The 27,071-nt window shown below is 47.2% G+C and overlaps 1 protein-coding gene across 2 annotated transcripts in view; it reads right to left on the bottom strand.

Annotated features, from left to right (window-relative positions):
• Nucleotides 1-19,575: 19,575 nt before the first annotated feature.
• The window catches only part of LOC130103852 (ATP-binding cassette sub-family C member 2-like), a 51,002-nt gene continuing 43,506 nt past the window's right edge, over nucleotides 19,576-27,071 (bottom strand). For both annotated transcript variants that reach the window (XM_056270190.1, XM_056270191.1), the window contains exons 30-32: nucleotides 26,821-26,987; nucleotides 25,909-26,103; nucleotides 19,576-19,681 (exon numbers count right to left, since the gene is read on the bottom strand). In XM_056270190.1, coding sequence (XP_056126165.1) covers nucleotides 19,576-19,681; nucleotides 25,909-26,103; nucleotides 26,821-26,987 — 468 coding nt within the window. The remainder of the gene's footprint in view (nucleotides 19,682-25,908; nucleotides 26,104-26,820; nucleotides 26,988-27,071) is intronic.

Genomic DNA, 27,071 nt, shown 5'->3' with positions numbered 1-27,071 from the left:
AACATTGGGTAACATGAACGAGTGTCTGTGTGTGCACGTGCTGTGTGTATGAGAGAGAGTCTGAGTCACACATGACTGTGTTCATAAGATTTCTGTGTTGAAGTGATGTACTATGTGCTAGTACTTCACAGCGAAGGAGGTGGAAAGAGAAAGAAGGAGAGAGAGAAGAAGAGAAGGAGCGAGAAAGAGGGAAGTTAAGACAAAAAAGAGGGAAAAGAGAGGGTTTGCGTGTGTGTTTCGCTCCTTCCATTGCAATATCCCATAGGTGTGTGTTTCTGGCACCAGCATGGGTTTCTCCAACTTCTTCCAAATATAAGAAAGACAAAGAAAACGTTTACGTCACCTCGTGGTGGACTGGCTTCCTGGAAGTATGATGTTCACATTATACAACTAATGCTAATGTTCAACTAATATTTACAGTATTAAATCAACAAAACAGAGGACTCTACTCACGCCTGTTACTTTAACTCACTCCTGTTATTTTTCATATTAGGGACTGTTCGTTTTTTATTTAAGGGGCTACCGGATGAGTTTTGAGATCTATAGTCAAAATAGACTTGACCCTCCTTCGCCAGCAATACATTTTTCTACGACCCTCCAAAATGATTGTGAAAAAAGGCATGACCCTCCCCGGTAATTTACTCATTACTTCTGTACTGGTTTGCCCTTGGCAAATATGTTCAGATACCTCTATGCATATAGACCTACACCAAACGGTCATTAAAAAGGGTCCTGTACAGGGTTGTCCATGGTTGTCCAGTGCGACATCTACGAAAAGTGTACCGCTGTATGAATATGAATAAATCTACCACTGTAGCACGTGTGCGATACAGTTTTGTAAACTCCATTACTTGTGTTTGTTTTCAGACATGATAACAGTCGTTTTATACTTGTGCTTTGTGTGATTTCACGATTTTTGATTGTGGATGATTTAAAGTCTCCACGATTTGCTTTTGAAGAAATATGGTAGCATCGCTACAGCGCACATTATCAGCTGCAGTTCTGGCGCCTCGAGCTTGTTTACTCGCCGCGTCCGCGCGAAGGTGAAGGGCCTATTTTGTTTGGCGCGTGCACGGCAGATTTTGTAACTGCGCGCGCGGCTCCGCATCCGAAGATGGACGACTTCGAGCCGAATCTGGCCGAGCATATACGTCTCATCACACCGGCACAGTTTGTGAGTCTAGTAGTTGCTTAAATTTACCAAATGAGCCTACAATACCAGACATAAGCCATTTTAATTATGGTCCATGTTTTATAAAAAAAATTCTCGAAACGAAATGAAAATGTTTTTGTGAAATTAGAAAATATGTAGGCTAAGTTATCGTTATTTAGTTGTATAGGCTATGTTCTCAGATTCATTTATTTAATGTAATAGCCTAATAATTTCAAAGTTTACTGCTTTACACGATCCTTTTGTAGTGCATGTGGTTTTAGTGAAGTGTAAAATAAACATTCACATGTGTAACTTACTTCTTCTCACCACATCATATGTTAATGCAGCGGTAGAGTTACAGGACACTGCACATTCGCAATCACAAAAGTTCATTATTTGCTCGTACTTTAAAGCTTTGCCGGGTAAACATTTACCAGGGGCGAAGTGGGACCTAATTTTTTTTTTTTTTTTTTTTTTTTTGCAAGAACCCTTGCAAAATTATTTTAAATAGATTAAGAAAGCCACCACTAGGCCTACTGGTCACATCTATGGTTAGATTGATTTGTTTAGATCCAGTGAAGTCATTTCCCACCACCTTTTCTCAAGTGGTCTAATACAAATAAATAAAACATTAACTAGCAGATTCCAGTTCGCTATTAAATAAGAGATCTAGCGCTAAAATGTGTTGTTTTTGAACTCAAGCTGAGCGCTCGTCGCCGCTGCGATCAGTGTCATGGATACAGCGTTCTCTGTGGCGCGCACAGTCTTCACTCGGACGCGCGCTTCAATCTATCGCCGTTGCGGAGACTATTCATTCCGGTAAAATCACAAAATAAAACAGGACTGAGTGAAAAGCCTGGGACAAGACTAAAATGTGGATTTTATCTAAAATATTAGATAAAATATTTTTTTCTCATGAAAGAATAAAGATTTTCTGAAGGATTTTAATCATCATATATCATGGTAAAGTTTAGAGATAGAGAGTGGGGACATGCAGAAAATGCTATTTTTTAGTGTTCTATGTAGTTTTTATTAATGTTTTTAATTATACATTTTGAATTTGTAGTTAGCTTAATGTGCCGGACATTTTGCTTACAGTAATAATCAAATGTATTTTAGAGTTACTAATTTTCATGCAATTTTATACATATAATGTCCTGGGGACAGAAATGTCACCCTTTCGGTGGAATGGCTCATAAACTGCAGCTTAGGACATTAGGCTTCAGACCGTCCGTTTATTCGTTTTTGTCTGTCACCCACGTTTTCTAACCTTGATCTTTTGAACATGAAGGAGCCATACTAATGTTTTAAGTATACTGGGTAAACATCTGGACATACTGAGAATTGCATGTCAAATATATAGGCTATATAAACTAATAACTCCATAACTGTCTCTGTCTGTCTTTCGTTCATGATTAACACTTTCCATTATTTGATTCTTTATTTACGTCATTATTCTTTCTTTGTTTTTCTCATGGATCATATATATATATATATATATGATTAATAAAAAATCTTTTGTGTGTCTGCTAAATTAATAAATGGAAATGTAATTCTAGCTTTTAGTCTTTTAAATTTGTATTTAAAAATAATATAAAATCCCTTTCATTAAAACAACTTTAATTTACAATAATTATGCCTTCGACCAGTCGAAACACGAACGCACCCCAAGAGAACGGTCGACTCAGAATCCTTGTGTTATTAACCCCTAGATTCATTTTGGGCCCAAATTGTCCTTTAATTCATTTTACATTTTCTTGAAATAACTTGCATTAAATCCACACACTGATCAGAACCAGTGTTTATTTACGTTTTATTAATAGGCTAAAGAATTAGCTTTTATTTTTATTGTATTTTTCACATTAAATCTAGTTTAAAGTTTAGTCAATTTATTATGTGCTTTTGTCAATGTATTAGTTATATATAGTAGCCTATGTATTAGTATTTTTTTAATATTGCTATTTAGGTTTAATTTATTTTTATTTCAACTTTATTTTTATTTATTTATAGTTAATATTTTGAGTCCTTCAACTTCAACTTCTTTCAGTTTATTTCCAAGGCAACATTTCTAATTTTCGTTTAGTTTATAAGTTTTTCAAATAATGATTATATTTGATTTTATTTTCGCTTTATTTCAAGAACTGAACTGAAATGTTTTGAATCGTTTTAGTTAACAATAATAATCCTGCTCAGAACCAATATCAGTTGTCATGGTAAACAAAATAATCTTTTACAAAATAATTATAAATTAAAAACGTTTAATTCGTACCATTTAGGGCTGTATTTTGTGTAGAACGCATAAAGCAAAGTCATATTCTGATGCGTCCCAGCAACATAATTTGACTCTTGATAAAAAATAATTTGGTCTCTGTTTTCATGAATTTCCCATGACTTTAGCCTGTTGTGTTGTGTAATCTGACTGTATTATCATTCAGAACTTAGTTTTACTTAGAACTTAGTGAAGATTTAGAGACACAAAACTCACCCAGAAAACTGAGCCGCAGTATTTCTCTAAAGCAGCAGACATGTTTCTTCCATCCCTCTGACCAGCAGCAAACACAGATGATGCTTTTCTTCCACTAAACACACTGACTCTCTCAGCGCTGGAGTTATTACTCTTGTGGACACGTCACATAAACCTCGAGGTGATCTGTGCGGTTCTTCTTAGCCTGAACTCTGGTCTTTTGAGAGATGTCCCCCACATCGGCTCCTCTAACTGAGGGACAGTGTCGTCTCAGAGCTCCTGTCCCTGTGACAGAACAAATGCACACACATGTAACCTTTCCCCACTTGTTGAAAAAGAAACAGCCCAGAGATTACTATTCAGTTTTCATTACTCACCAGTCTAGATGCCAGATGCACCATAGTTATGTACTTGTGAGGAAGGGGAGGGATGGACACTCACGCCCCTCTGTTTAGGGCCTCGCCCACTGATCTGGTTACTCCTATTACTGTCCTGCAGAGACCTATATTTGGAGGCGAAGCGGCACTAATAAAAACTGTTTTAAAACTTTCACAGAGACCTCAAACAGAAGACACAAAGCCTTTCTTTAAACTGAATTTCGATTTGTACTAATTGTATCTTAATTTTAATCAATATTTCATCAACCAATTGCCTGGTTTTAATAAATAAGAAGTAAATATAGCAGACAATAGATAGGCTAATCACGACACGGAGGCGCCTGTGCGTGAACTGAAGCGCGTCTCATAAATGAACCGAAACTCAGCGTATAAGGTAGCCTACTTCACTGACCTGAAAAATATATCTATATTGAAATGTCTACTTGTAAACAGAACAATTCAAAACGAAAGAAAACGGACTGCTCTCTGCTTATGAAATCTGCATTTCTCTCTGGCGAAGATCGCGAGTCAGCAACGTCAACTTCTTCTTTATTAATAAACAATTAAAAAGTCTCCTTGCTATATTTGACATATTCATAATCATTCATTGCTTTTACCGGTTCTTTGTGACAGCTTTTAGGTGCTTTATTGGCAGCGCCGCCGCCACCCTTTCATCATGTTACGTGAACGCGTCACCACCGCATCAAAAACATGATTGCGTGATGAAAACAAGAAAAATGCCACCTAAACATAGCCTAACTGTTTATAAAGAAAACACAGAACAAATAGAGTAGCCTAATGCGCAGACCTCCATCTCGCGAATGTACAGTCTTCTTTACCCATTAGCCGCTTTTCCACTGGCCAGCGCAAGCACAGAGGCCGAAATCATGCCTCACGGCACTCCTGTAGAAAATAAATCGCTATACAAATATATCAGACGCTGCCATTTAGTCTTTATTTACAAACTTGGACACCACACGCGGCTATTGACTGACCACGAACAGGTAACTTAACCTACTTGCATTTTTTCATTCGTTACTCGTGGTCTTGGTGGGGGTTTTTTTACAATTAAAACTAAAAGTGTGTTGTAACGCAAGCGTAACTGAACATGTACCGAGTAAAATATTACTGAAAATTGATTAGTAATGCCTTACACTACTGCCTTACAGCAAAAAGTAATGTTACTGTAATGCATTACTTTTGTAACGCGTTACTCACAACACTGATGCTAGAGTAGTTTAAGTGTTTAGTCTAGTTAAAGGGTCTATGTGTAGTTTTTAGCGGCCTCTAGCGGTGATGTTTCAGATTGCAACCAATTTTTACAATAGCGCTCGTGCGCATGCTCGAACTCAAGAGCGAGCACTCATGGTACTGGCCACACTGAGACTTTCAACACACCGGAGAATCACAATAGAGATGAAAGCCAACTCCGGTCTGTTTTTATACCTAAATATATACCTATACCTAAAACAAAGCGGAGGTCTCTCCATAATTCAAACGCATGCCGATGTTGATCCGTGTTCCCTTTCAAGGGAACTCGAGCTGCTCAAGACGCGGTGGGAACGCCCCTGCGTGATTGCGTCGTGAAGCACGTGTATAATTATAATAATTATACATATACATATATAATAAGTATAATAATTATTGTTGTTTGTCCACAAGCATATATATATATATATATATACACTCACCGGCCACTTTATTAGGTACACCTGTCCAACTGCTCGTTAACACTTAATTTCTAAGCAGCCAATCACATGGCGGCAACTCAGTGCATTTAGGCATGTAGACATGGTCAAGACAATCTCCTGCAGTTCAAACCGAGCATCAGTATGGGGAAGAAAGTTGATTTGAGTGACTTTGAACGTGGCATGATTGTTGGTGCCAGAAGGGCTGGTCTGAGTATTTCAGAAACTGCTAATCTACTGGGATTTTCACGCACAACCATCTCTAGGGTTTACAGAGAATGGTCCGAAAAAGAAAAAACATCCAGTGAGCGGCAGTTCTGTGGGCGGAAATGCCTTGTTGATGCCAGAGGTCAGAGGAGAATGGCCAGACTGGTTCGAGCTGATAGAAGGGCAACAGTGACTGAAATAACCACTCGTTACAACCGAGGTATGCAGCAAAGCATTTGTGAAGCCACAACACGCACAACCTTGAGGCGGATGGGCTACAACAGCAGAAGACTCCACCGGGTACCACTCATCTCCACTACAAATAGGAAAAAGAGGCTACAATTTGCAAGAGCTCACCAAAATTGAACAGTTGAAGACTGGAAAAATGTTGCCTGGTCTGATGAGTCTCGATTTCTGTTGAGACATTCAGATGTTAGAGTCAGAATTTGGCGTAAACAGAATGAGAACATGGAACCATCATGCCTTGTTACCACTGTGCAGGCTGGTGGTGGTGGTGTAATGGTGTGGGGGATGTTTTCCTGGCACACTTTAGGCCCCTTAGTGCCAATTGGGCATCGTTTAAATGCCACGGCCTACCTGAGCATTGTTTCTGACCATGTCCATCCCTTTATGGCCACCATGTACCCATCCTCTGATGGCTACTTCCACCATGTCACAAAGCTCTAATCATTTCAAATTGGTTTCTTGAACATGACAATGAGTTCACTGTACTAAAATGGCCTCCACAGTCACCAGATCTCAACCCAATAGAGCATCTTTGGGATGTGGTGGAACGGGAGATTCGCATCATGGATGTGCAGCCGACAAATCTGCGGCAACTGTGTGATGCCATCATGTCAATATGGACCAAACTCCCTGAGGAATGCTTCCAGCACCTTGTTGAATCTATGCCACGAAGAATTGAGGCAGTTCTGAAGGCAAAAGGGGGTCCAACCCGTTACTAGCATGGGGTACCTAATAAAGTGGCCGGTGAGTGTATATTAGACAGGAGTATGGAGAGCAAACAGCCTTGGATCGTGTGTTCGTCCCTGCCCTCGCTTCATTACGAGTGGGGACACACGCGATTCATGTGTTGTCTGTTTGGGAGTGAAGCATGCACGGTCAGCTCTAGTAAGTTGGGTTTGACTGAATTCCCGACGTGTAACATATGCACTATCGAGAGTTTTAGCTCTGCTCTAGTTGGCTTTCTTCTCGAGGGAAGAAAGTCAATAAAGATTTGGCTCGGATCTACGCGTTTGCCGAGGCAGCGCGTAGATTACGGGTCTGCAATAAAGATTCTGTGACTCGGTCTCGGATCTCGCGTTTGCCGAGGCAGCGCATAGATTACGGGTCTGCAATAAAGATTCTGTGACTCGGTCTCGGATCTCGCGTTTGCCGAGGCAGCGCGTAGATTACGGGCTGCATAAGAGTCGTGGCTCGGATCTCGCATTTGCCGAGGCACCGCGTAGATTACGGGTTTGCAATAAGAATCTATTGGCTCAGATCTCGCGTTTGTCGAGGCAGCGCGTTGATTATGGGTCTGCATCTCTACAATAAGAATCTATGGCTCAGATCGCACGCTTGCCGAGGCAGCGCGTGATTATAATTTATGGGTCTGCATATCTCCATTATAAAGTGGCTCTTCTCACGTTTGCCGAGCCAACGTGTAGATAAATGGTAGCTCACTGATTCTTGAGAGTCGGAAGACGACGAAGCCACAAAGACCCAGAACTTGCGGCTTCATGGAGCGGCTGAAGAATCCTCTTCTCCAGAAATACAGCGCAGGGAGAATGTATGCTAACCCCACCAGCCGGCCCCACATGCGGTGACCCCACTCCATGTAGAAGATGAACTTAAACTCCGTCAGGGTCATGTCGTGGTTCATGCTGTGGAAAACAGGCCAGCGTTGTGTAAAGGCAATCTGCATGTGATCAAACACACTGTAATTTAAAAGAGTAGTTCACTTCAGAATTTAAGGTGCTCTAAGCGATGTCACACGTTTTTTAGGCCAAAACATTTTTTAAACATATCCTCACTATCCGCTAGCTGCCGGTCCCCTGAACACACTGTAAAACACGCGGTCTCCACACACACCCCAGGCTCCACACACCGCAACAGAAACAAACTAGGCTAACCCAAACCACGAAACATAACACACTGTTCAAACCAATAACCGATAAGAAAGGTTTGGGGCCGGGGTTTGAGGGGTTAGTGCGCGTACACGTGACGGGGTGTGTGGAGAAGAGAGAAGCATGAAGAAGAAAGTTTGAATTATATTCTCTTTAAGTTTGACATGGCCGACACACGACCAAAGAGACGACGTTCCGATGAACAAACAGCAAAGAGGGAAAAGGATAAGAAACGCGCAAAGTCCCGAATTTACATCGGAGAAGTCTTCGAAAGCTGGCAAGAACTCCGGACCTTCCAATCCGACAACAAGGTAGCTCTGTGTTTGCTGGACAGGTGGTACATAGATTTTTAGGATGTTCATGTTCATGCACCATGTTCACAACACGCTAGTAACTCGCTAGCCTGTCAACGCGCCACCCGTGCGCTGTTATTTATTTATTTTTCTATTGCGCGCCCGCGCCTCTGAGTTCATAAAAAGCCCAGGTGAGTAAGAATCAGTCAACAAACATGGTGAGTAATATATGTGATAAATGCAAGGAGACAGTCAGGCTGACGGAGAAGATTTCAGAATTAGAGACCCGCATCCAAACTTTAATTGAGGATAGTAAGTGTTCTAAAGCTTTATATACTATTTTGGATGCGCCTAGCATAGTGAACTCTTTACATGATTCGGTTCCGGCTGAATTATTGCCTGTGCAGCAAGGCAAATGGGTGACAGTGAGGGATCGCTCAAGTCGCGGATCAAAAAACCACTCTTCCGTTCCGATTACCATAACAAATCGATTTGCCCCGCTCAGTGAAACACCCACTGAGAATTCTGTTGATTGTGCCCTGGTAATTGGTGATTCATTCACACGGAACAGTGAAAATAGAGACACCAGCCACCATAGTCACATGTTTGCCGGGAGCCAGAGCGCCTGACATCAAAGCAAATTTAAAAGTGCTGGCTAATGCTAATCGTACATTTTCTAAGATTATTATTCACGACGGCACTAATGATGTTCGACTCCGCCAATCGGAGATCACCCAAATTAATATTAAAGAGGTGTTTGAACTCGCAAGTACGATGTCAGGCACTGTAATTTGCTCTGGCCCACTTCCTGTTCGCAGGAGTGATGAGATAGTTAGTAGACTGTGTTCACTCAATGGCTGACTGTCTAGGTGGTGTCCGCAAAATAATATAGAATTCATAGACAATTCATTCCAACTGTTTTGCCAGAGCAGGGCAGTTTTTTGTTTTTGAGAGCAGCAGGCGTAATGATATGACGCAGCGCCTGAAAATAGTTCCATTGTGTTGACGGAAGGTAGCCTATTTTCAGGCGCTGCGTCATATCATTACGCCTGCTGCTCTCATGGTACGGCAGTAAAGTTTCTTGATTATTACGCAGGAACGAGAGTATAGTTCCAAGCCATATCAGCCTAGAAAATCGCAACTTTACATTTTCCGTCGGTCTTAGTGCACGATGTAACTACAGAAGAGTCAAGTTTTAAATAGGAAAAATATCGAAACTCTTTGGTCATTTTTTTTTTAGAAATGCTAATGGTCTTGTCCACTTCAATGATGTATGCTAAGCTATGCTAAAAGTGGTACCGCCAGAACCGGAGATCGGCTGAATGGATTCAAAAACGGTAAAACTCAACAGTTTAAGTCTGGGGGAGTTGTAAAATGAGCCTATTTCCAAAAAAAGTGGAGTATCCCTTAAAGTCTTCGTCGTCAGTTAGGAACCTGGGTGTGCTCTTCGATACCAATCTCTCATTTGAAAGTCACGTGTCTAGTATCTGTAAAACTGCATTTTTCCATCTTAAAAATATATTTAAATTACGTCATATGCTCTCATTGACAAATGCGGAACAACTACTTCATGCGTTCATGACATCAAGGCTAGATTATTGTAATGCTCTACTGGGTGGTTGCCCTACACGCTTAATAAACAAACTACAGCTGGTTCAAAACGCAGCCGCTCGAGTTCTTACCAGAACCAGGAAGTATGACCATATTAGCCCGGTTCTGTCAACACTGCATTGGCTGCCTATTAATCTTCGTATAAATTTTAAAATATTGCTGTTTACTTACAAAGCACTAAATGGTTTAGCTCCCCAGTACTTGAGCGAGCTCTTAACGCATTATAGTCCTTCACGTCTATTGCGATCTCAAAGTTCCGGCCAGTTGATAATACCTAGAATATCAAAATCGACTGCTGGCGGTAGATCCTTTTCCTATTTAGCACCAAAACTTTGGAACAATCTTCCTAACATTGACAGGGAAGCAGACACAGTCTGTCAGTTCAAAGCTAGACTAAAAACACATCTCTTTGACCTAGCATACACATAATACATTATAGACTTCTATAATTCAATGTTAGGCTGCATAGATTAGGTCAGCCGGGACTGGGAACACTTCCCTTAAATCCAGATGTTCTCGTTACATCATAAGAAGAATGGCATCTACGCTAATTTTAGTGTCTTTGTTTATCCCGAGGTTTTCCCGCAGCCTGCCGGATCCAGGCTGTTTCCAGATCTGATGAAGGACCTTCGCCTGGACCCGATGACAATGCAGTGCTGAAGTGCCAACTAGCCTCTCCCTATGGAGGATCCCTATTCCACTCTACAGATGAAGCGTTGTGGAATTTTTCAGTTTGCGTACCTACCCGAAGTGATAAAATAAAATAAAATTCTGCATCAAAATTTATAGACAAGACAAGTAGTTTGTTTAGGCATGGTTTGTAAGGAATTACAAACCTGCGCACATAGATTCAAATGCACATAACTATAGAATCAATTCTTAATGCGCATGTGAATGCCATCAGCGTCTATCACAGGCTCACGTTAAAGTCTGTTTAGAGAGAACGGTGTTGTCTTAGCGGCCCCTAATTTAATAACAAATGATCATTTAGACGGAAGTGAATCAATCAAAACTAACTTTAGGTGGAAAAATCATTATTCAAGAACCACTATAAAACCAAACCAATCTCTGTTACCTTAAATTGTATTGTAACGATCGGAGAAAATGATAGATGCACTTAGCAGTTTCAATGCTCTCTTTTATTCGTGAGCACCCGTGTGCCCGATGCTCTTGCCTCACAAAATCCAAACAAAACATTCTTCAGGGAAACCCCCTTCTCTTTTTTTAACCTCGCCCCGCATAACTGCGCAGGCTCGTTCTCCAGAAGAACAGCAGATGCCTTAAAGCCCCACACAACCAGAACACATAACACATGAAAGAAAATACATGCATCTACATATTAAACATAAACCGTCTTTAGACTTGCTACACTGCTCCCCCTTCACAAAGTTCCTCGACATTGAGGGAACAAACAAAGTCCCTGAACCGTCTCGGCGGCCTTCTGACACGCTGAGGCCGCAGTTGCCCTTCCTGTGTAACTGAAACCGGGCTACCTTAATGTGAGGTTCGCAGCTCAAGAACTGGTGTGGCTGCATGTGGGTCTGCCAGAGGACTGGAAGTGCTCGACTGGCAACCGGGCCCCCCCCCCCCCCCCTCCGGGGTAGGCACAACTGTAGAGGAGCCCGGTGTTTGGGCTTCAGAGGTACTTCCTCTATAAAGTGCCAATCTGTCTCGGTGAATGGCCACCTTCCTACCCCTCGGAGGCAACTGTACTCGGTAAACCACTTCTCCAATTCTCTCCAGAACACTGCACGGCCCAACCCACTTGGAGTCCAGTTTAGGGCACCTGCCCATCTTCCTCTGCGGGCTGTACACCCACACCAGCTCTCCCGCTGTAAAATCCCGCCCTTTTGCCTTCAGATCATAATTTCGCTTCTGCCGGGTCCCCGCTTTTAACAACTGCTCCCTTGCGAAATTATGAGCGGCTTCCAATGAGTCCTGAAGCTTCCTAGCATACTCAGGGCCCGGGGGCACAGCAGGCGCATCAGGTGGCCTCCCAAAAGCCATTTCCCCAGGTGTTCTGATCTCCCGCCCCAACATCAAAAGGGCGGGTGTGCAAGAGGTTGAGTCTTGCACAGCGGATCGGCACGCCATTAAGATAAATGGCAAGTGCGTATCCCAATCTCGCTGATGGTTGGCAGACACAATGGCCAGCTGTTCCGCCAGTGTCCTGTTAAACCTCTCAACGAGGCCATCACTTTGGGGATGCAAAGGGGTGGTCCTTGTTTTGTGAATCCCTAATTTTTCACACATTAGCGAGAAGACACGCGACTCAAAATTCCGGCCTTGATCGCTGTGTATGGATTCAGCCACCCCAAACCGACTGAACATGCCATCCACCAACGCGTTCACCACTGTCTTGGCTTCTTGGTCAGGCAGTGCGTAAGCTTCTCGCCATTTAGTGAAATAATCCATAGCCGTCAGCACAAACCTGTTACCCCTCTCGGAACATGGAAAAGGACCCATTACATCTACCCCCACTCTATCCATAGGGCCTCCTACGGGGAACTGTTGCAGGGGAGCGAGGGACTGGCCAGGCGGGCCCTTGCGGGCAGTGCAACCATCACTTTGCCGACAAAAATCCTCCACATCTCTCCTCGCAAGCCCCCAATAAAAACTCTTTCTGACACGTTTGAGTGTTTTTGAAACCCCAAAGTGTCCAGACCCCACCGTCCCGTGGGCAGCCCTGATAACCCCCTCCCGCAGCGACCTGGGCAACACCACCTGCCACCTCCCCTCCCCAGTGGCAGGGTCTTTCCACTCCCTCTCTAACACCCCATCTTGCAGACGCAGCTCTTTGAATTTTGCCCACAAGTTCTTCGTGGGCAAAGAGGGAATGGCCACTTCCTCCCACAGGGGTCGCTGCTGTGTTTGGACCCACTGGATTACTGGCTGTAGGTCTGCATCTTCCTCTTGCAGATGCCTCCAGTCTTCTACTCCCACTGTCCCCACCGTCAAACACGCCGGCGTATTGCCATGCTTGCAAACCACAGAAGCCCCGCTGGCATCCGGGTCCCCCAGCTCTCTTTCCCTGGCTTCTCTTTTATCACAGTACCGACAACCGTTGGCAAAGCATGGCCGACGAGAAAGAGCGTCTGCATTTGAATGGCCTGACCCTGGACGGTGTACTACTCTCATATTGTATGCCTGAAGTTCCTCAATCCAGCGTGCCAGCTGGCCCTCTGGCTCTTTAAATAGCATTAGCCATTGGAGAGCTGAATGATCAGTGCGTACAGTAAAAGGTAGCCCGCACAGGTAATACTTAAAGTGCCGGAATGCAAACAGCACCGCAACAAGTTCCCTTCTGGTGACACAGTATCTGCGTTTGGCCTTGTTGAACACTTTACTGCAGTAAGCCACAACTCGCTCTCCCCCAACCCCCGCCTGAGAGAGAACCGCCCCCATACCCACATTGCTGGCGTCTGTGTCCAGAATGAAGGGCAGTGCGAGCTCAGGGGGAACCAATACAGGGGCTGTGACTAGAGCCTGTTTCAGGGCAGCAAAAGAGTTTTGACACTCCTCAGACCAAGCAAAGGACTTATCCTTCTTCAGCAGGCAGAAAAGTGGGTCCCCGATGCTGGAAAAACCCTGCACAAACCTCCTGTAATATGAGGCCAACCCTAAAAAACTTTTGAGCTGCTGTGAAGTTGTAGGAGTGGGCCAGTTGCTTACCGCCTGCACCTTTTCTTCCATCGAGCCAATCCCCTGGCCCCCCAGCTTGTGCCCCAAAAACGTCACCTCCCTCCTAAACAAATGACATTTTTCTGGGTGCAGCTTCAAGCCAGACTCACTTATTTGAACCAGCACACGCCTGAGTGCCTCCAACGAGGTCTGAAATGATCGGCCATGGACCAGTATGTCATCCAGGTACACCAGACACTCTGACCGCGGAATACCCGATAACACCCTGTCCATTAACCTGGCAAAAGTGGCTGGTGCTTTGCAGAGACCAAAGCAGAGCACCCTGAACTGCCATATCCCCCTGCTCGTACAAAAAGCAGTTTTCGGTCTGGCATCGGGAGCAAGTGGTACCTGCCAATAACTAGTGCGCAGGTCCAGTGAAGTGAACCATGACGACCCGGTTACGAGATCCAGTGACTCATCCACCCGAGGAATGGGGTAGGAGTCCTTCCTGGTGACCTCATTAAGGCGCCTATAGTCAACGCAAAACCTCCACTGCCCCCCCTTCTTAGGCACCATGACCACCGGTGCAGCCCATGCGCTTTCTGACAGCTCAATAATCCCCGCCTGCTGCATGTCAGCTGGGGTGTGGGATAAGGGGGTGGTGCAAACATCTACCTGTGGTTGCCTGGCGACAGCGCTGAGATGGGTCCGCGAGTGTAGTGTGTGGTGCTCCAAACTAGGGTCCTCAGGTGCAGCTGCTGCATCCAGCAGACCTGTAAAAGACATATCAACATTCCTTTCAGTGGACATGGCAACCTCAGGACCCCCTTCAAAATGGAGCAGGCCATCTCTCAGGTCTAACTGGCAACCTGCACTTCTAAGGAAGTCCAGACCAAGAATACAAGGGTCCTGGACTGCAGCCACCCACACTGAATGACGTGATGTCTTTCCCCCTGCAGTCAGCCCCACCACACCCTTACCCTTCATTGGCGCCAGTTCACCTGTCACTGTGCGTAGTCGGACAGTGGTGGGTTCCAGACTGGCATTAGCAGGAATTACCTCTGGTCTTATAACTGTCACAGTTGATCCCGTATCCACCAATGCTAAACATGGAATTCCCTCCACCAAAATTGGCACATGACAAAAATCACTAACACATGTTCGTCCTACCACAATCACAGACTCCTTAGGGCCACATTCACCCTCCCCCAACAGTCCTTGATCATTTTCCCTCCGTCCATCCCTTGAGACTCCTGCTGGTGATAACTCATATTTGGGATGAGTGTTGGGGGTCCGCATGGCCCCGATCATGCGGACCCCGTCCCATTTCCCGGATTACTGGCTAGCTTAGGACACTGACGAACTAAATGTCCCGTCTGCCCACAACCCCAATACATCCTTGGTCGTGTGCGAGGACGCTGATCAGGTTGCAGTGCCACCGCGCGAATTAATTCAGTACTCTTAGAAACCCAGGCTGGCCTTTCGCTTATCCCCTCCCCCACGTCAGTAGACCTCACCGACACAGATTGCCGCTGGCTTTCATTCGGCATCCAAGTTCCCCAAACAATCTCCCTCTCCAAAGCCATCTCCAAGGCATCCTGCAGGGTTTTAGGGTGGGCTAGTTGGGTAACCGTGGTAGTGTTTGTGGGCACTGGGTTGTGGGCACATTCACTACATTTAATGCACAATTGACATGCGTCGATTTCATTTGTGCGAGCCCTGTACCGTGGTGGGCTGTGTTTGTGTGTAGAAATGAACACTGGGCTGTGGGCATTTTATTACACTCATAACACCATCGGCTGTGGCCGGAAAACCAGAAAATACAATGCTTATAAGATTTTTCTGGGTCGCCGTGGAAACGGCATTTATGTGCAGGCAAGCGGGCTGTGGTACCGGCTTGTTTACTGCAAAATACACTGGAACAGTCGCATTTTCTGGAACTGAACGAGCGAAAAGTTTCAGTGGAAGTCTGGCCGCGGCGAGACTAAATTTCTATCTGCTGCGAGAGCCGGGATCGAACACGGGTCTCTCGCGCGAAGGCTTCGGGTCCCGCCACTGAGCCACAGGGAAGGTGAAGGTATGTTTGCAGGTGTGCGTGTTATACAACAGGCTCATTGCTGCAATATTGACATTTTCAGCCACTCAAACTAAGAGGAGCTGAGAAATGTTTGAGAAATGGAGATTAGTCCGGCCTCGGCGGGACTAAAACACACTCTTTCCTCATTTTGCCGGTGACGCACGCCCATGGGTGGCGGGGTAGATTTCTTATAACGTAAAAAAAGCTAGCCGCGGTTTTAGGGCTCGCGGCCTTGATGCTCGCCCGTTTCCCTGACGACTCGCGGACAGAAGGTGGAGGTCCACAGAGCTCGCCCAGTCCTCACTGTACGACGCCAGGATAGAGCAGCAGGTCTCCTCTACAGATGCAGCTATCTCGTCGTCATTAATGGCGGAAGCGGCGCGCGCGCGGCGGCCGTTATCCGTCAGTGAGCGACTCGAGTGAAGCTGGTGAAGCTGGCGGGTGAACCGGCGAGCTTTCACGGGCTGGAGAAGGCTCGGGGACCCGCTGAGTACGGCGCTTTACGGCGCGGCACTGTAGCGGGTGGAAGTGCAGTCTCGCTGAAGGATGCCAGGCGAGTCCTCAGAGTCACCGTAGGCAATAGCTCGCAGTGAGGGCAGCCGCCGTCGGCGAGCGCGAGAGCTGCATGATCCTCTCACAGGCAGGAAACGCATCACATGGCGGTCCCCGTCGCTGAGTGTGGCTCGGCACGAGCCACAGGAGGATGGCATCTTTAAAAAGACGCGGCTCTTTTAGATGATAGACGTGTGAGTCGCGGGGCGAGCACACACACACACACACACACACACAGAGCAGAGTAAAGGATATATAGTACGCCGGAAAGCGCAGCAGGTACGGCGGCTGAAGGCGGCGAGGTGAAAGCCAGCGACTTCAGGCTCAAGGGCTCGTCCCGCTGAAGGCTTGCGTCGACGGCGCGGCTTCTCACTCCGGATCCAGCGATGCGTGTAGCTTCGCTGAAGAGATGAAAATCAGTTTGTATCAGCTATCGACCTGCTTATATAGGGCGAGACCACGCCCTTTCTGGCAGGACGTGACGAAATGGGCGCGAAGTGCCCCCATTGGTCAAGACGTCACGCAGAGCCGCTCTCGATAGGCTGCTGCTTTTGCCGCAGGGCAGCCAATAGGCGCGCGAGCCGCCTCGCCTATGTCTGCATGCTGCCGCAAAGCGTTTTACATTGATTAAAAATTAAAGATAATTTTTGGCTTCAATATCTCGAGGAAAAGAGGTTTTCCCCATAGCGTAAGATATTACGCAGTACGAGAGATACTCTCGTAAGAGAACACAATAACCATAACGTGTTGTTCAGTATAAACGTGAGATTATGAATTATATTGAGAACATCATACATAGAAAACATGCCGTAATGTACCCTAAGTGTAAACCTTAGACGCATTCATTGTGAAGCGTGCAGCTAGCGATTTGCAAAGATTAATATAAATATTAATATAAAGTTTAATAAAACGTTACACTCACTTCAGTTGTTCTAGAGGTTCAGCAGGAACACGAATAGCTGGTACCGATCCTTTTTTCATGAGCAGCTTCTTAGCAAAACCAGCTTTATACTGATCCTCATTTATAAAGCAGTCTGGTGAGAAATGATTTGCGCAAACATGAAAGCATTGACGTTGCTCGTGGGGAATATCAGAGCCCGTCTAACGGAGAGCCTTGGCACTTCCTATTAGCCCCATTGTGTATCATATTGGTTGCAGTTCCATTAGAATTCCACTGGAGGTGATCGCGGGCGAGTGCAGAATGAATGGGAGTCTATGGAGCTAAACGGCTAAATGTATCTCTTTCTCCTGCTTGTCGTTGAATCAACATAGATTTTATTGTTGATTCCACAAGTGCAATATAGATTATAGGCCAAAAGTCGAATGAACGAGTACTTATGTCCTTTCGATTTCTTACAGGTTAGGATTTTGTTGGCCGGAACACGCTAGCATTCTGCTATTATGTGACGTCATCACATTTTTGAACGGATTTTTAGAACAGATAAGTGAACTTAAAAATGCAATTTTCAGCTGAGTGTATTATCTTAGCCCTCCCTTTTGAATGCAACTTTCAAATTACTTGACAAAAAATTACATCCTGAGAAAAGTGGATTTCTGGGGGTGAAACCCCACAGACTCCCATTCATTCTGCACTCGCCTGCGAGCGCCCCCGCATGGACAGAGACGTGTTACTGCAGCCAGTCCAGAAACCGGAAGTAACCAGAAAGTGCCAATTCTCTTCAACTAGACATTCTCTCAAGGGGGTAATCCATCGACCGGAAGTTGAGCCGGCCGGGTGCCGCCATGTTGTAGCAGAACTTCACTTGCGTTAGCATTTCCATTGACTCCCATTCAATTTGGCGTCACTTTGACAGCGAATAACTTTACATCTGAGGCGTTTAAAGACTCCATTTGTCCATTATTTATTTCTAAAGAAACACGACAATGTATAAAGGGCTCCATTACCTTCTATGTTACATTATGGCCCCGTAGAAACAGATTTAGTAAAAATAGGCTAACGATTGCGTCATAACCACTCGACTCTCTGTCGCGCTGTACAGAAATTACCGTAAAGACAGGAGGAGAAGCTCGCAGGCAATCGGGGGGACGTCCCGTCAAGGGAGAAGCCCATAGATAATGAGTCCATAAAAGCAACGGAATACTTACTCCTGCTCACTCACGCCAAAGAACTCTTTGCTCAAGTTCCCCCGTCTCTGCAAGATTAACGTTGGCAATTTTCACGCAGAGCTACTAGAAGATTAACGTCTGTCAGACAGGTTGCTCACGTCATCAAGCTTAGTTTGAGTCGGTTTGAGTCTGCGCGTCAGGAACGGAAGTGCTCAAAAATCGCTAAAAATGGGCTTCAACTGTCTCAACTGAGTTCCAATGAGATGGCTCTGTCCACTTCTTATACTGTCTATGCATTCTCTGGGAATATTCCCTTCGAAAACAAACTCAGCCACTGCGTCTTCAGCGGTTCGGATTTAGGAACATTAAAATGACTGCTGTGTTCGTTATTACACCCAAGAACAGAACACCACAATCGCTTAGACGCCATTCTGCTCATAGACAGTGCTCCAGCATATCAACAATGACCGCGCCGGTCCGCGCAGACTATGATTGACAGCTCTCACGAGCGAGGGCGGGTCTGTGTTGAAACGCTCCTGTCAATCAACAATCGTGGGAGGGGCTTCCGAGCGTGTGACGTCACACGGTCGAACGGCTCGATTTGAGGCAGGGGAAAACATAAAAGGAGATTAAAACAAAAACACTGGATGGATTTTTATCATTATATGATGGTTGTGTACAGGCACTGCCAACACACATTTCAGTACAATCAACTTGTAAAAGTGCATGTACCATTATATGACCCCTTTAACCAGCTCTGTTGTTGTTTTCTGTTCTCCTCTCAAAGTTGTTTTGCTTCCTTGTATTTTCCCTACAAATAAAGTCCCTGTTTTGATAGTGTGTTTTATGGAGAAAGAAACATCCTCAATCATTCCACTGTAACTTCACACAAACACTATTGGAATAAAGGTTAAATGTGGTTTTAAGGGTTCTTGACTCAAGTTTAAAGAACCTTTTATGCCAAAAACTTTCTATGCATAAAAAAATTAAAACGCTTAATTCATAACATTCATATATCGTATCATAAAAATGAATTAAAACTAAATCCATAAAATGATCCCATGATGGGAACCTTTAAAAGGATTTATATACACAGCTCCTAATCTGATTCATACACTCTCTTTTTATTTGAAAAGAGCAAAACTGACATGGGCTTTATATAAATATACAGGTGTACACAAAATGCAAAATCTAATAAACTTTATTGCCAGAACACATCAGCAAAAAAACAACAGGATAACACCCAAACAGTATATAAATCTTTAACATTTTCAGAGGTCTGGTCCTCCTGGTCCTAGAAGAGAAATACAGACGTTGAACATCAGAACACACTTCAGATTCCAGCATCCTTCGCCATTGAATAGAAATGTCCCTGTTTGTGAAGCAAAGTACTGGGCGAATCAAACTCCACGATCTTCCCAGAATCCAGGACCATCACCCTAAACACAGACCAGAGGAGAGGTCAGGACCACCGACAGCAGAACATGCGGCTTTAGTTTAGATTCCACATGCATGGAGTTCATTTTAAAATATGCAGATATAATCCATTTATATCATATACAATGAAACCAAAAGTTATTCAGACACCAGATTTTTTTTACTAGTGTGTGCAGGACACTATAGTTCCCTATCGGTCAGTCACTACAACGTAGGTCAGACTGACCAATAGGAATCTCGCTAGAGAGGCCAATCTACTTCGAGTGAAACTAAAACAAGCCAATGCACATTGGCATGCAATCATTTGCATCAGCTGCGCGTCCTCGTCAGCGCGGGTATTTAACAGCAGCTGTTATGATTGCACACTAGCTTTTTGCTTCGGAGCCAAACGCTTCATGTTTAATTCTACAGAGTGTGACTACGAGCCTCTTCTTTGGACCTCTCCTTCCCGGTGCGGGCGTTACAGCACGGCAGCGCGAGCAGTCTTCTTTTTCTCTCTCCTGTCTGTGGTGTGTTGGGCAAAACCAAAAAGCTGTTGTAACAGCTGGTAAGGTGCGCCGTACGAGCGCTCAAAAGCTGTTTTCACAGCTGGAAAGACAGCGAGAGAGAGAGAGAGAGAGAGATCGCGCACAGACAGGTGCACATTCCTGTCTGTGTTCACAGTGACTGTTCCCCTGCGTATTTCAGCACCAGTGAGAGCAGTCCCTAAAAGAGCTTACACAAATAGAGAGCGTCTTTTAAAAAGAAAAAGATGACTTTCTATTTGTGTTTTTCTGGATGCGGTCGTTACCTGGGCTCACAGGATGGTCACAAACGCTGCCTCGTGTGTCTGGGCATTGAACACGCTGAGGCAGCGTTTGTGGATGAGTCATGTACCCATTGTGGGAAGATGACCATCGCGGAGCTACGGTCGAGACTCCTGTTCCTGCAAAGGGGCGGAGTCCCCGTGCCTCTGCCTCATTCCAATCCTCCTCAGAGGGTTGCTTCGGGCGGGGGCGCGGGTGACCTGAGGATCACGGTGAGCGCGTCTCCTTCGGGGAACCAACCCCCTAGGAGCCCTCACCCCTCTCATGCTCCGCAGCCAGTTGAGCTTCCATTGGAGAAAGCTGGACCATCCTCGAGGTGTGTACCGGTTGTCTCCTTTGGGGCTCCCAGTGACCAGATGTCGATCGCTGCATCGGAGGGTGGGTCAGACCTCTCTGCGGACGACGACTCGGCACCGCTGCCTCCTTCGGGGGTGCCAGCGGTGCCTGAGACGGACCCGGAGATGATGGCCATGCTCTCCAGGGCCGCCAACGGGGTCGGGCTCGTGTGGAATCCTCCACCGTGTCCCGAACCCTCGAGGTTGGATGATTGGTATCTCGGGGTGGCGCGCGCTGGTTCTCAGCAACCCACCCCAGTGCCTTTCTTCCCGGAAGTGCATGAGGAGCTTACGGGAACGTGGACGGCACCTTTTACTGCCAGAAACCGTTCCGGTGGCTCCTCCTCCCTCACCACCCTTGATGGCGGGGCAGCTAAGGGATACACGCGCATCCCGCCAGTAGAACGGGCCGTTGCTATGCAACTGTGCCCTAACTCCACTCGGCGCGGAGAACCGTGTCTTCCTTCCCGGGCCTGTAGGTACTCGTCGGACCTATTCGACGAGGCTTACAAGGCCTGTGGGGAAGCTGCCTCTGCCATGCACGCCATGGCGTTGCTGCATGTCCATCAGGCCAAGGCACTGAAGGACCTGCATGAGGGTGGTCATGATCCACAAGTTCTCCAGGAACTTCGTGCCGCAACGGACCTCGCGCTTCGTGCGACGAAGGTCAACGCGCGGTCAGTGGGTCATGCGATGTCCACCTTGGTGGTCCAGGAGCGCCATCTCTGGCTGTGTCTGGCAGACATGAGTGAGGCTGAGAAGCTCCGGTTCCTCAACTCCCCCGTGTCCCAGACCGGCCTCTTCGGCGACGCGGTCGAGAACTTCGCCCAGCAGTTCTCGGCTGTACAAAAGCAGACTGAGGCCATCAAGCATATCCTGCCGCGGCGGTCAGCTGCTGCCTCCAACCAGGTACCAGGTAAGTGCTGCACAGCACACACAGACCCTGCTACGGGCGGCCTCCCAGAGAGAGCCTCCCGAGCCGCATCCCTGTGTTCCACCTCGCTGCCCCACTCCGGGTACGCCTACGGTCCCTTTGGTCCCGCTTGCACGGTCTCTGAGAGCCTGGTTAGCGCTCCCCAGTCTGTCTCGCTGGCTCATTCGGACCATCAGGCTCGGCTATGCGATTCAGTTCGCCCGGCGCCCCCCCAAGTTTCGGGCCATCCACTCCACTACAGTGAGAGCAGCCGATGCCCATGTCTTGCGTGCGGAGATCGCAGTCCTGCTGGCGAAGGACGCGATAGAGCCGGTCCCTCCAGCCGATATGAGGTCAGGGCATTGCAGTCCCTACTTCATTGTACCCAAGAAAGGTGGTGGGTTACGACCAATCTTGGATCTGCGAGTTTTGAAACGGAGCCTCCACAAGCTACCGTTCAAAATGCTCACGCAGAGACGCATTTTCGGATGCATCCGTCCCCAAGATTGGTTTGCAGCGATCGACCTGAAGGACGCGTACTTTCATGTCTCGATTCTTCCTCGACACAGGCCGTTTCTGCGCTTTGCGTTCGAGGGTCGAGCATATCAGTACAAGGTCCTGCCCTTCGGGCTGTCCCTGTCTCCCCGTGTCTTCACGAAAGTCACGGAGGGAGCCCTTGTTCCCATGAGAGAAGAGGGCGTTCGCCTCCTCAACTATCTCGACGACTGGCTTATACTAGCACACTCTCGAGATCAGTTATGCGAACACAGGGACCTCGTGCTCACGCACCTCAGCCAGTTGGGCCTTCAGGTCAACTGGGAAAAGAGCAAACTCGCCCCTGTGCAGAGGATCTCTTTTCTCGGTATGGAGTTGGATTCGGTCGCACAGACAGCGCGCCTCACAGAGCAGCGCGCTCAGTCGGTGCTGAACTGCTTGAACATTTTCAAAGGCAGGACAGCGGTCCCACTGAAATTTTTTCAGAGGCTCCTGGGGCATATGGCGGCGGCAGCAGCGGTAACTCCGCTCGGCTTGCTTCATATGAGACCGCTTCAGCACTGGCTTCACGGCCGAGTCCCGAGATGGGCGTGGCATCATGGCACTCACCGGGTGGCAATCACACCGGCCTGCCGCCAGACCTTCAGCCCGTGGTCAGACCTCTCGTTCCTTCGGGCAGGAGTCCCCTTGGAACAGGTCTCCAGGCATGCTGTGGTTTTCACAGATGCCTCCGCCACCGGCTGGGGTGCCACGTACAACGGGCATGCAGTGTCAGGGGTGTGGACGGCTCCCCAACTACATTGGCACATCAATTGCCTCGAGTTGCTAGCAGTACATCTCGCTCTGAGCCGCTTGAAAAGGTCGCTACAGGGCAGGGACGTACTGGTCCGTACGGACAATACAGCGACCGTTGCGTACATCAACCGACAAGGTGGTCTACGCTCCCGTCGCATGTCGCAACTCGCCCGCCATCTCCTCCTCTGGAGTCAGAAGCGTCTGAGGTCGCTTCGAGCCATGTATGTCCCTGGCGTGCTCAACCGTGTGGCCGACGAGCTATCACGAGCTGTGCTTCCGGGAGAATGGCGACTCCACCCCCAGGTGGTTCAGCTGATCTGGAGAGAGTTCGGAGAGGCTCAGGTAGACCTGTTAGCCTCTTCAGAGACCTCCCACTGCCAGCTGTTTTACTCCCTGACCGAGGGAACACTCGGCACGGACGCACTGGCACACAGCTGGCCCCGGGGCCGCCGCAAATATGCGGTTCCTCCAGTGAGCCTACTTGCACAGACACTGTGCAAAGTCAGGGAGGACGAGGAGCAGGTCCTTCTGGTGGCTCCCTATTGGCCCACCCGGACTTGGTTCCCAGAACTCATGCTCCTTGGGACAGTCCCTCCCTGGCCCATTCCTCTGAGGAAGGATCTTCTGACTCAGAGACGGGGCACCCTATGGCACCCGCGTCCAGACCTCTGGAAACTTCATGTCTGGTCCCTGGACGGGACGCGGAGGTTCTAGGTGACTTACCCCCTGAGGTACTTAACACCATCACTTCAGCACGGGCGCCGTCCACGAGACGTGTTTACGCCCTGAAGTGGAACCTGTTCGTCGAGTGGTGTTCTTCTCGCCGAGAAGACCCCCGGAGATGTTCGATAGGGTCTGTGCTTTCCTTCTTGCAGCAAGGGTTGGAGCGAAGGCTGTCTCCCTCCACCCTCAAAGTACATGCTGCCGCTATTTCAGCTTATCACGACCACATAGATGGCAAAACAGTGGGGAAGCACGACCTGGTCGTCAGGTTTCTTAGGGGGGCGAGACGATTAAATCCTCCTCGACCCCCCTCCATACCCTCTTGGGATCTTTCCCTGGTGCTTCGAGCACTTCAGGATGTTCCCTTTGAGCCTCTGCAGTCAGTAGACTTAAAGCTTCTTTCCATGAAGACTTTGCTGCTGGTTGCACTGGCCTCTGTCAAGAGGGTAGGAGACCTGCACGCATTTTCGGTCGACGAATCGTGCCAAGAGTTCGGGCCGGGTGACAACCATGTGGTACAAAGACCCCGGCCTGGCTATGTGCCCAAGGTTCCTACCACTCCCTTCAAAGACCAGGTAGTGAACCTGCAAGCGCTGCCTTTGGAGGAGGCAGACCCAGCCCTGGCTTTGCTCTGTCCCATTCGCGCTCTGCGTATGTACGTGGACAGAACTCAAAGCATCAGGACCTCAGACCAGCTCTTTGTCTGTTACGGAGGCCAGCAGAGGGGAAAGGCTGTCTCCAAGCAGAGGATGGCCTACTGGATAGTGGATGCCATCGCCTTGGCTTACCAAGCTCAAGGCGTGCCCTGCCCGCTCAGGTTGCATGCACACTCCACGAGAGACGTTGCATCTTCCTGGGCGCTGGCACGTGGCTCCTCGCTAACAGATATCTGTAGAGCTGCGGGCTGGGCGACACCTAACACGTTCGCTAGATATTATAGCCTACGTGTAGAGCCGGTCTCCTCCCGTGTTCTCACCCTAAACGGGTAGAAGCACCGAGAGGCCCGGCTCTGTCGGCTTGCTGCACCCTACTGTGCACCCTTATTGCTCCAGAGTGAAAAACCTGTTGAGTCCTCCAAAAACCCCTCGGCCCGGACATGGCGGAGCGTCCAGGTGCCAGGCCTTTATCCGCTGAATCCTTGAGAACCGGATCTGGGCTGGGTTCCATATGTGTGACCCTACGGGGATCCCATATGTGTATATTTCCACGGCTGCTCCTAACGGAAGCCCGTGTCTTTCCCTTGGGCTAAGTCACCCACTATCTCATATGTAGTACAGCCTTCGGGCTAGTCCATATGTATTCCCCACATAACTCCTTGAAGTAAGTGGCTTCCGCAGCGTCCTCCTTCCTAACTGAAGGGCACGCTTTCCCAGTGTTATCCAATAATCTCACTGTATGGGTTATTACGGAACAACAGTGACAGATACACTCTGTGTGTAGCCTCCTCCTATCGTCCTTCTAGGCAAGAAGGTGTAGAGGCTTGCATGGGGCGCTGGATGGGGTGCAGCAGCTGTGGCGCTTTGGTAGGGATTCCTATTGGTCAGTCTGACCTACGTTGTAGTGACTGACCGATAGGGAACGTCTCGGTTACATATGGTAACCCTCGTTCCCTGAGGGAGGGAACGGAGACCTAGGTCCCGTCGCCACATCTGCTGCCGCCCGCTGGGGCGGCCAGCTTTTTCAGGTTTGGCTCCTCAGCAAAAAACTAGTGTGCAATCATAACAGCTGCTGTTAAATACCCGTGCTGACGAGGACGCGCAGCTGATGCAAATGATTGCATGCCAATGTGCATTGGCTTGTTTTAGTTTCACTCGAAGTAGATTGGCCTCTCTAGCGAGATTCCAATTGGTCAGTCTGACCTACGTCTCCGTTCCCTCCCTCAGGGAACGAGGGTTACCATATGTAACCGAGACGTTCATTTATGTAAGTAAGGAGAGCAAAATAAAGTAAACTGAAATATTATACAGAAAAAAAATCTTCATGCAGTGACTACCAGTAAAATTGTGATAAGAATGTGGGACCAAAACTTATTCAGACACTTTGAGCTGACCATGTTTTGCTGAAGTGTTTTTTCTCATATTATCAAATGAATCTGTGTTTTTGAACGAATCTTTGAATGAATGATTCAATGACTCTATATAAATAAAAAGGACTTGGCTCACCGTGAACTGTCCAGAATGGTGTTGAGCCGGTGTGCGATGGTGAGAACAGTACAGTGGGAAAACTCCCTGCGGATGGTGCTCTGGATGAGATCGTCCGTCTCCAGATCCACGGCTGCTGTGGCTTCATCCAGGATGAGTATACGGGATTTCCTGAGCAAAGCTCGGGCTAAACACAGCAGCTGTCTCTGACCAAGACTAGTGGAAACACATAAACATGTCAAGATCAGAAACTAGACTTACAGGTTTTCCTGCTTGAATGTTGATTATTTTCCTCATATTCTCCATTGTTGCAGCTCCTCTCTTCCCAGTCTGTCAGTAACGCTCTGTTTACTTCCTGTCTCTATGAAGCCCCTCCTTCTGAACAGCACACTGTGATCTGATTGGTCGGCTGGAGCAGTGTGTTGTGATTGGTCGAGCACTTCGAGTGTGTTTGGGAAATGTCCCGCCCCTTCCCATATCCGCCAGTTTAACACACTACTAACTAACTCAACCAGGCCCCGCCCCTTTATTCTGCGTATGAATTATTATAATGAGGAATATTGTGACGTGCTCGTACCCGGAAGAAACTCAAGACTACAATGAAGGCGTTTCAGGAGTTCAGAAACACTGACACTGATGTAGAGAATAAGTCATGCTGCAACATTACACACTAAAATGTGTCTATTATAGGATGCGCTGCTTCTAATTCAAATGGCCTGACCAAAGAAGATACACTGAGAGGATTAGCTGTAGCTAACTTTCATTATTATTGTGCTACGACTCCTAAAATCTAAACAAACTGAAAAGTATCAGTATTACGATTAATCACCACAATTTTGAATTACCTCAAGATGCACTCATTTGAATTATGTACATTCAAAGCACATGTGTTCAATGCATATGAACATGTTCATGTTTATTCAGCTCACGAACCTTAAGTTCTCTCCCCCCTCCGAGACCTCGTGCTGAAGTCCTGTCGGCAAACCCTGCACATAATCTTTCAGATGAGCCAGCTCCAGAACGTTCCATATTTCCTCATCACTAAACTTCAGGAAAGGGTCCAGGTTCATCCGCAGAGTTCCAGAGAAGAGAACTGGGTCCTAGAATAAAGCGTTCGTTTATCAGCATTGCGGGACAATCTCAGATGCTGCTTTCCAAGAAATGTATTTGTTCATGATGCTTAG

The sequence above is a fragment of the Rhinichthys klamathensis genome, unplaced genomic scaffold, assembly GCF_029890125.1.
Source record: "Rhinichthys klamathensis goyatoka isolate OS25496 unplaced genomic scaffold, OSU_Roscu_1.1 h1tg000298l_1, whole genome shotgun sequence".
Lineage (NCBI taxonomy): Eukaryota > Metazoa > Chordata > Actinopteri > Cypriniformes > Leuciscidae > Rhinichthys > Rhinichthys klamathensis.
This window is presented reverse-complemented; position numbering and strand designations above follow the sequence as displayed.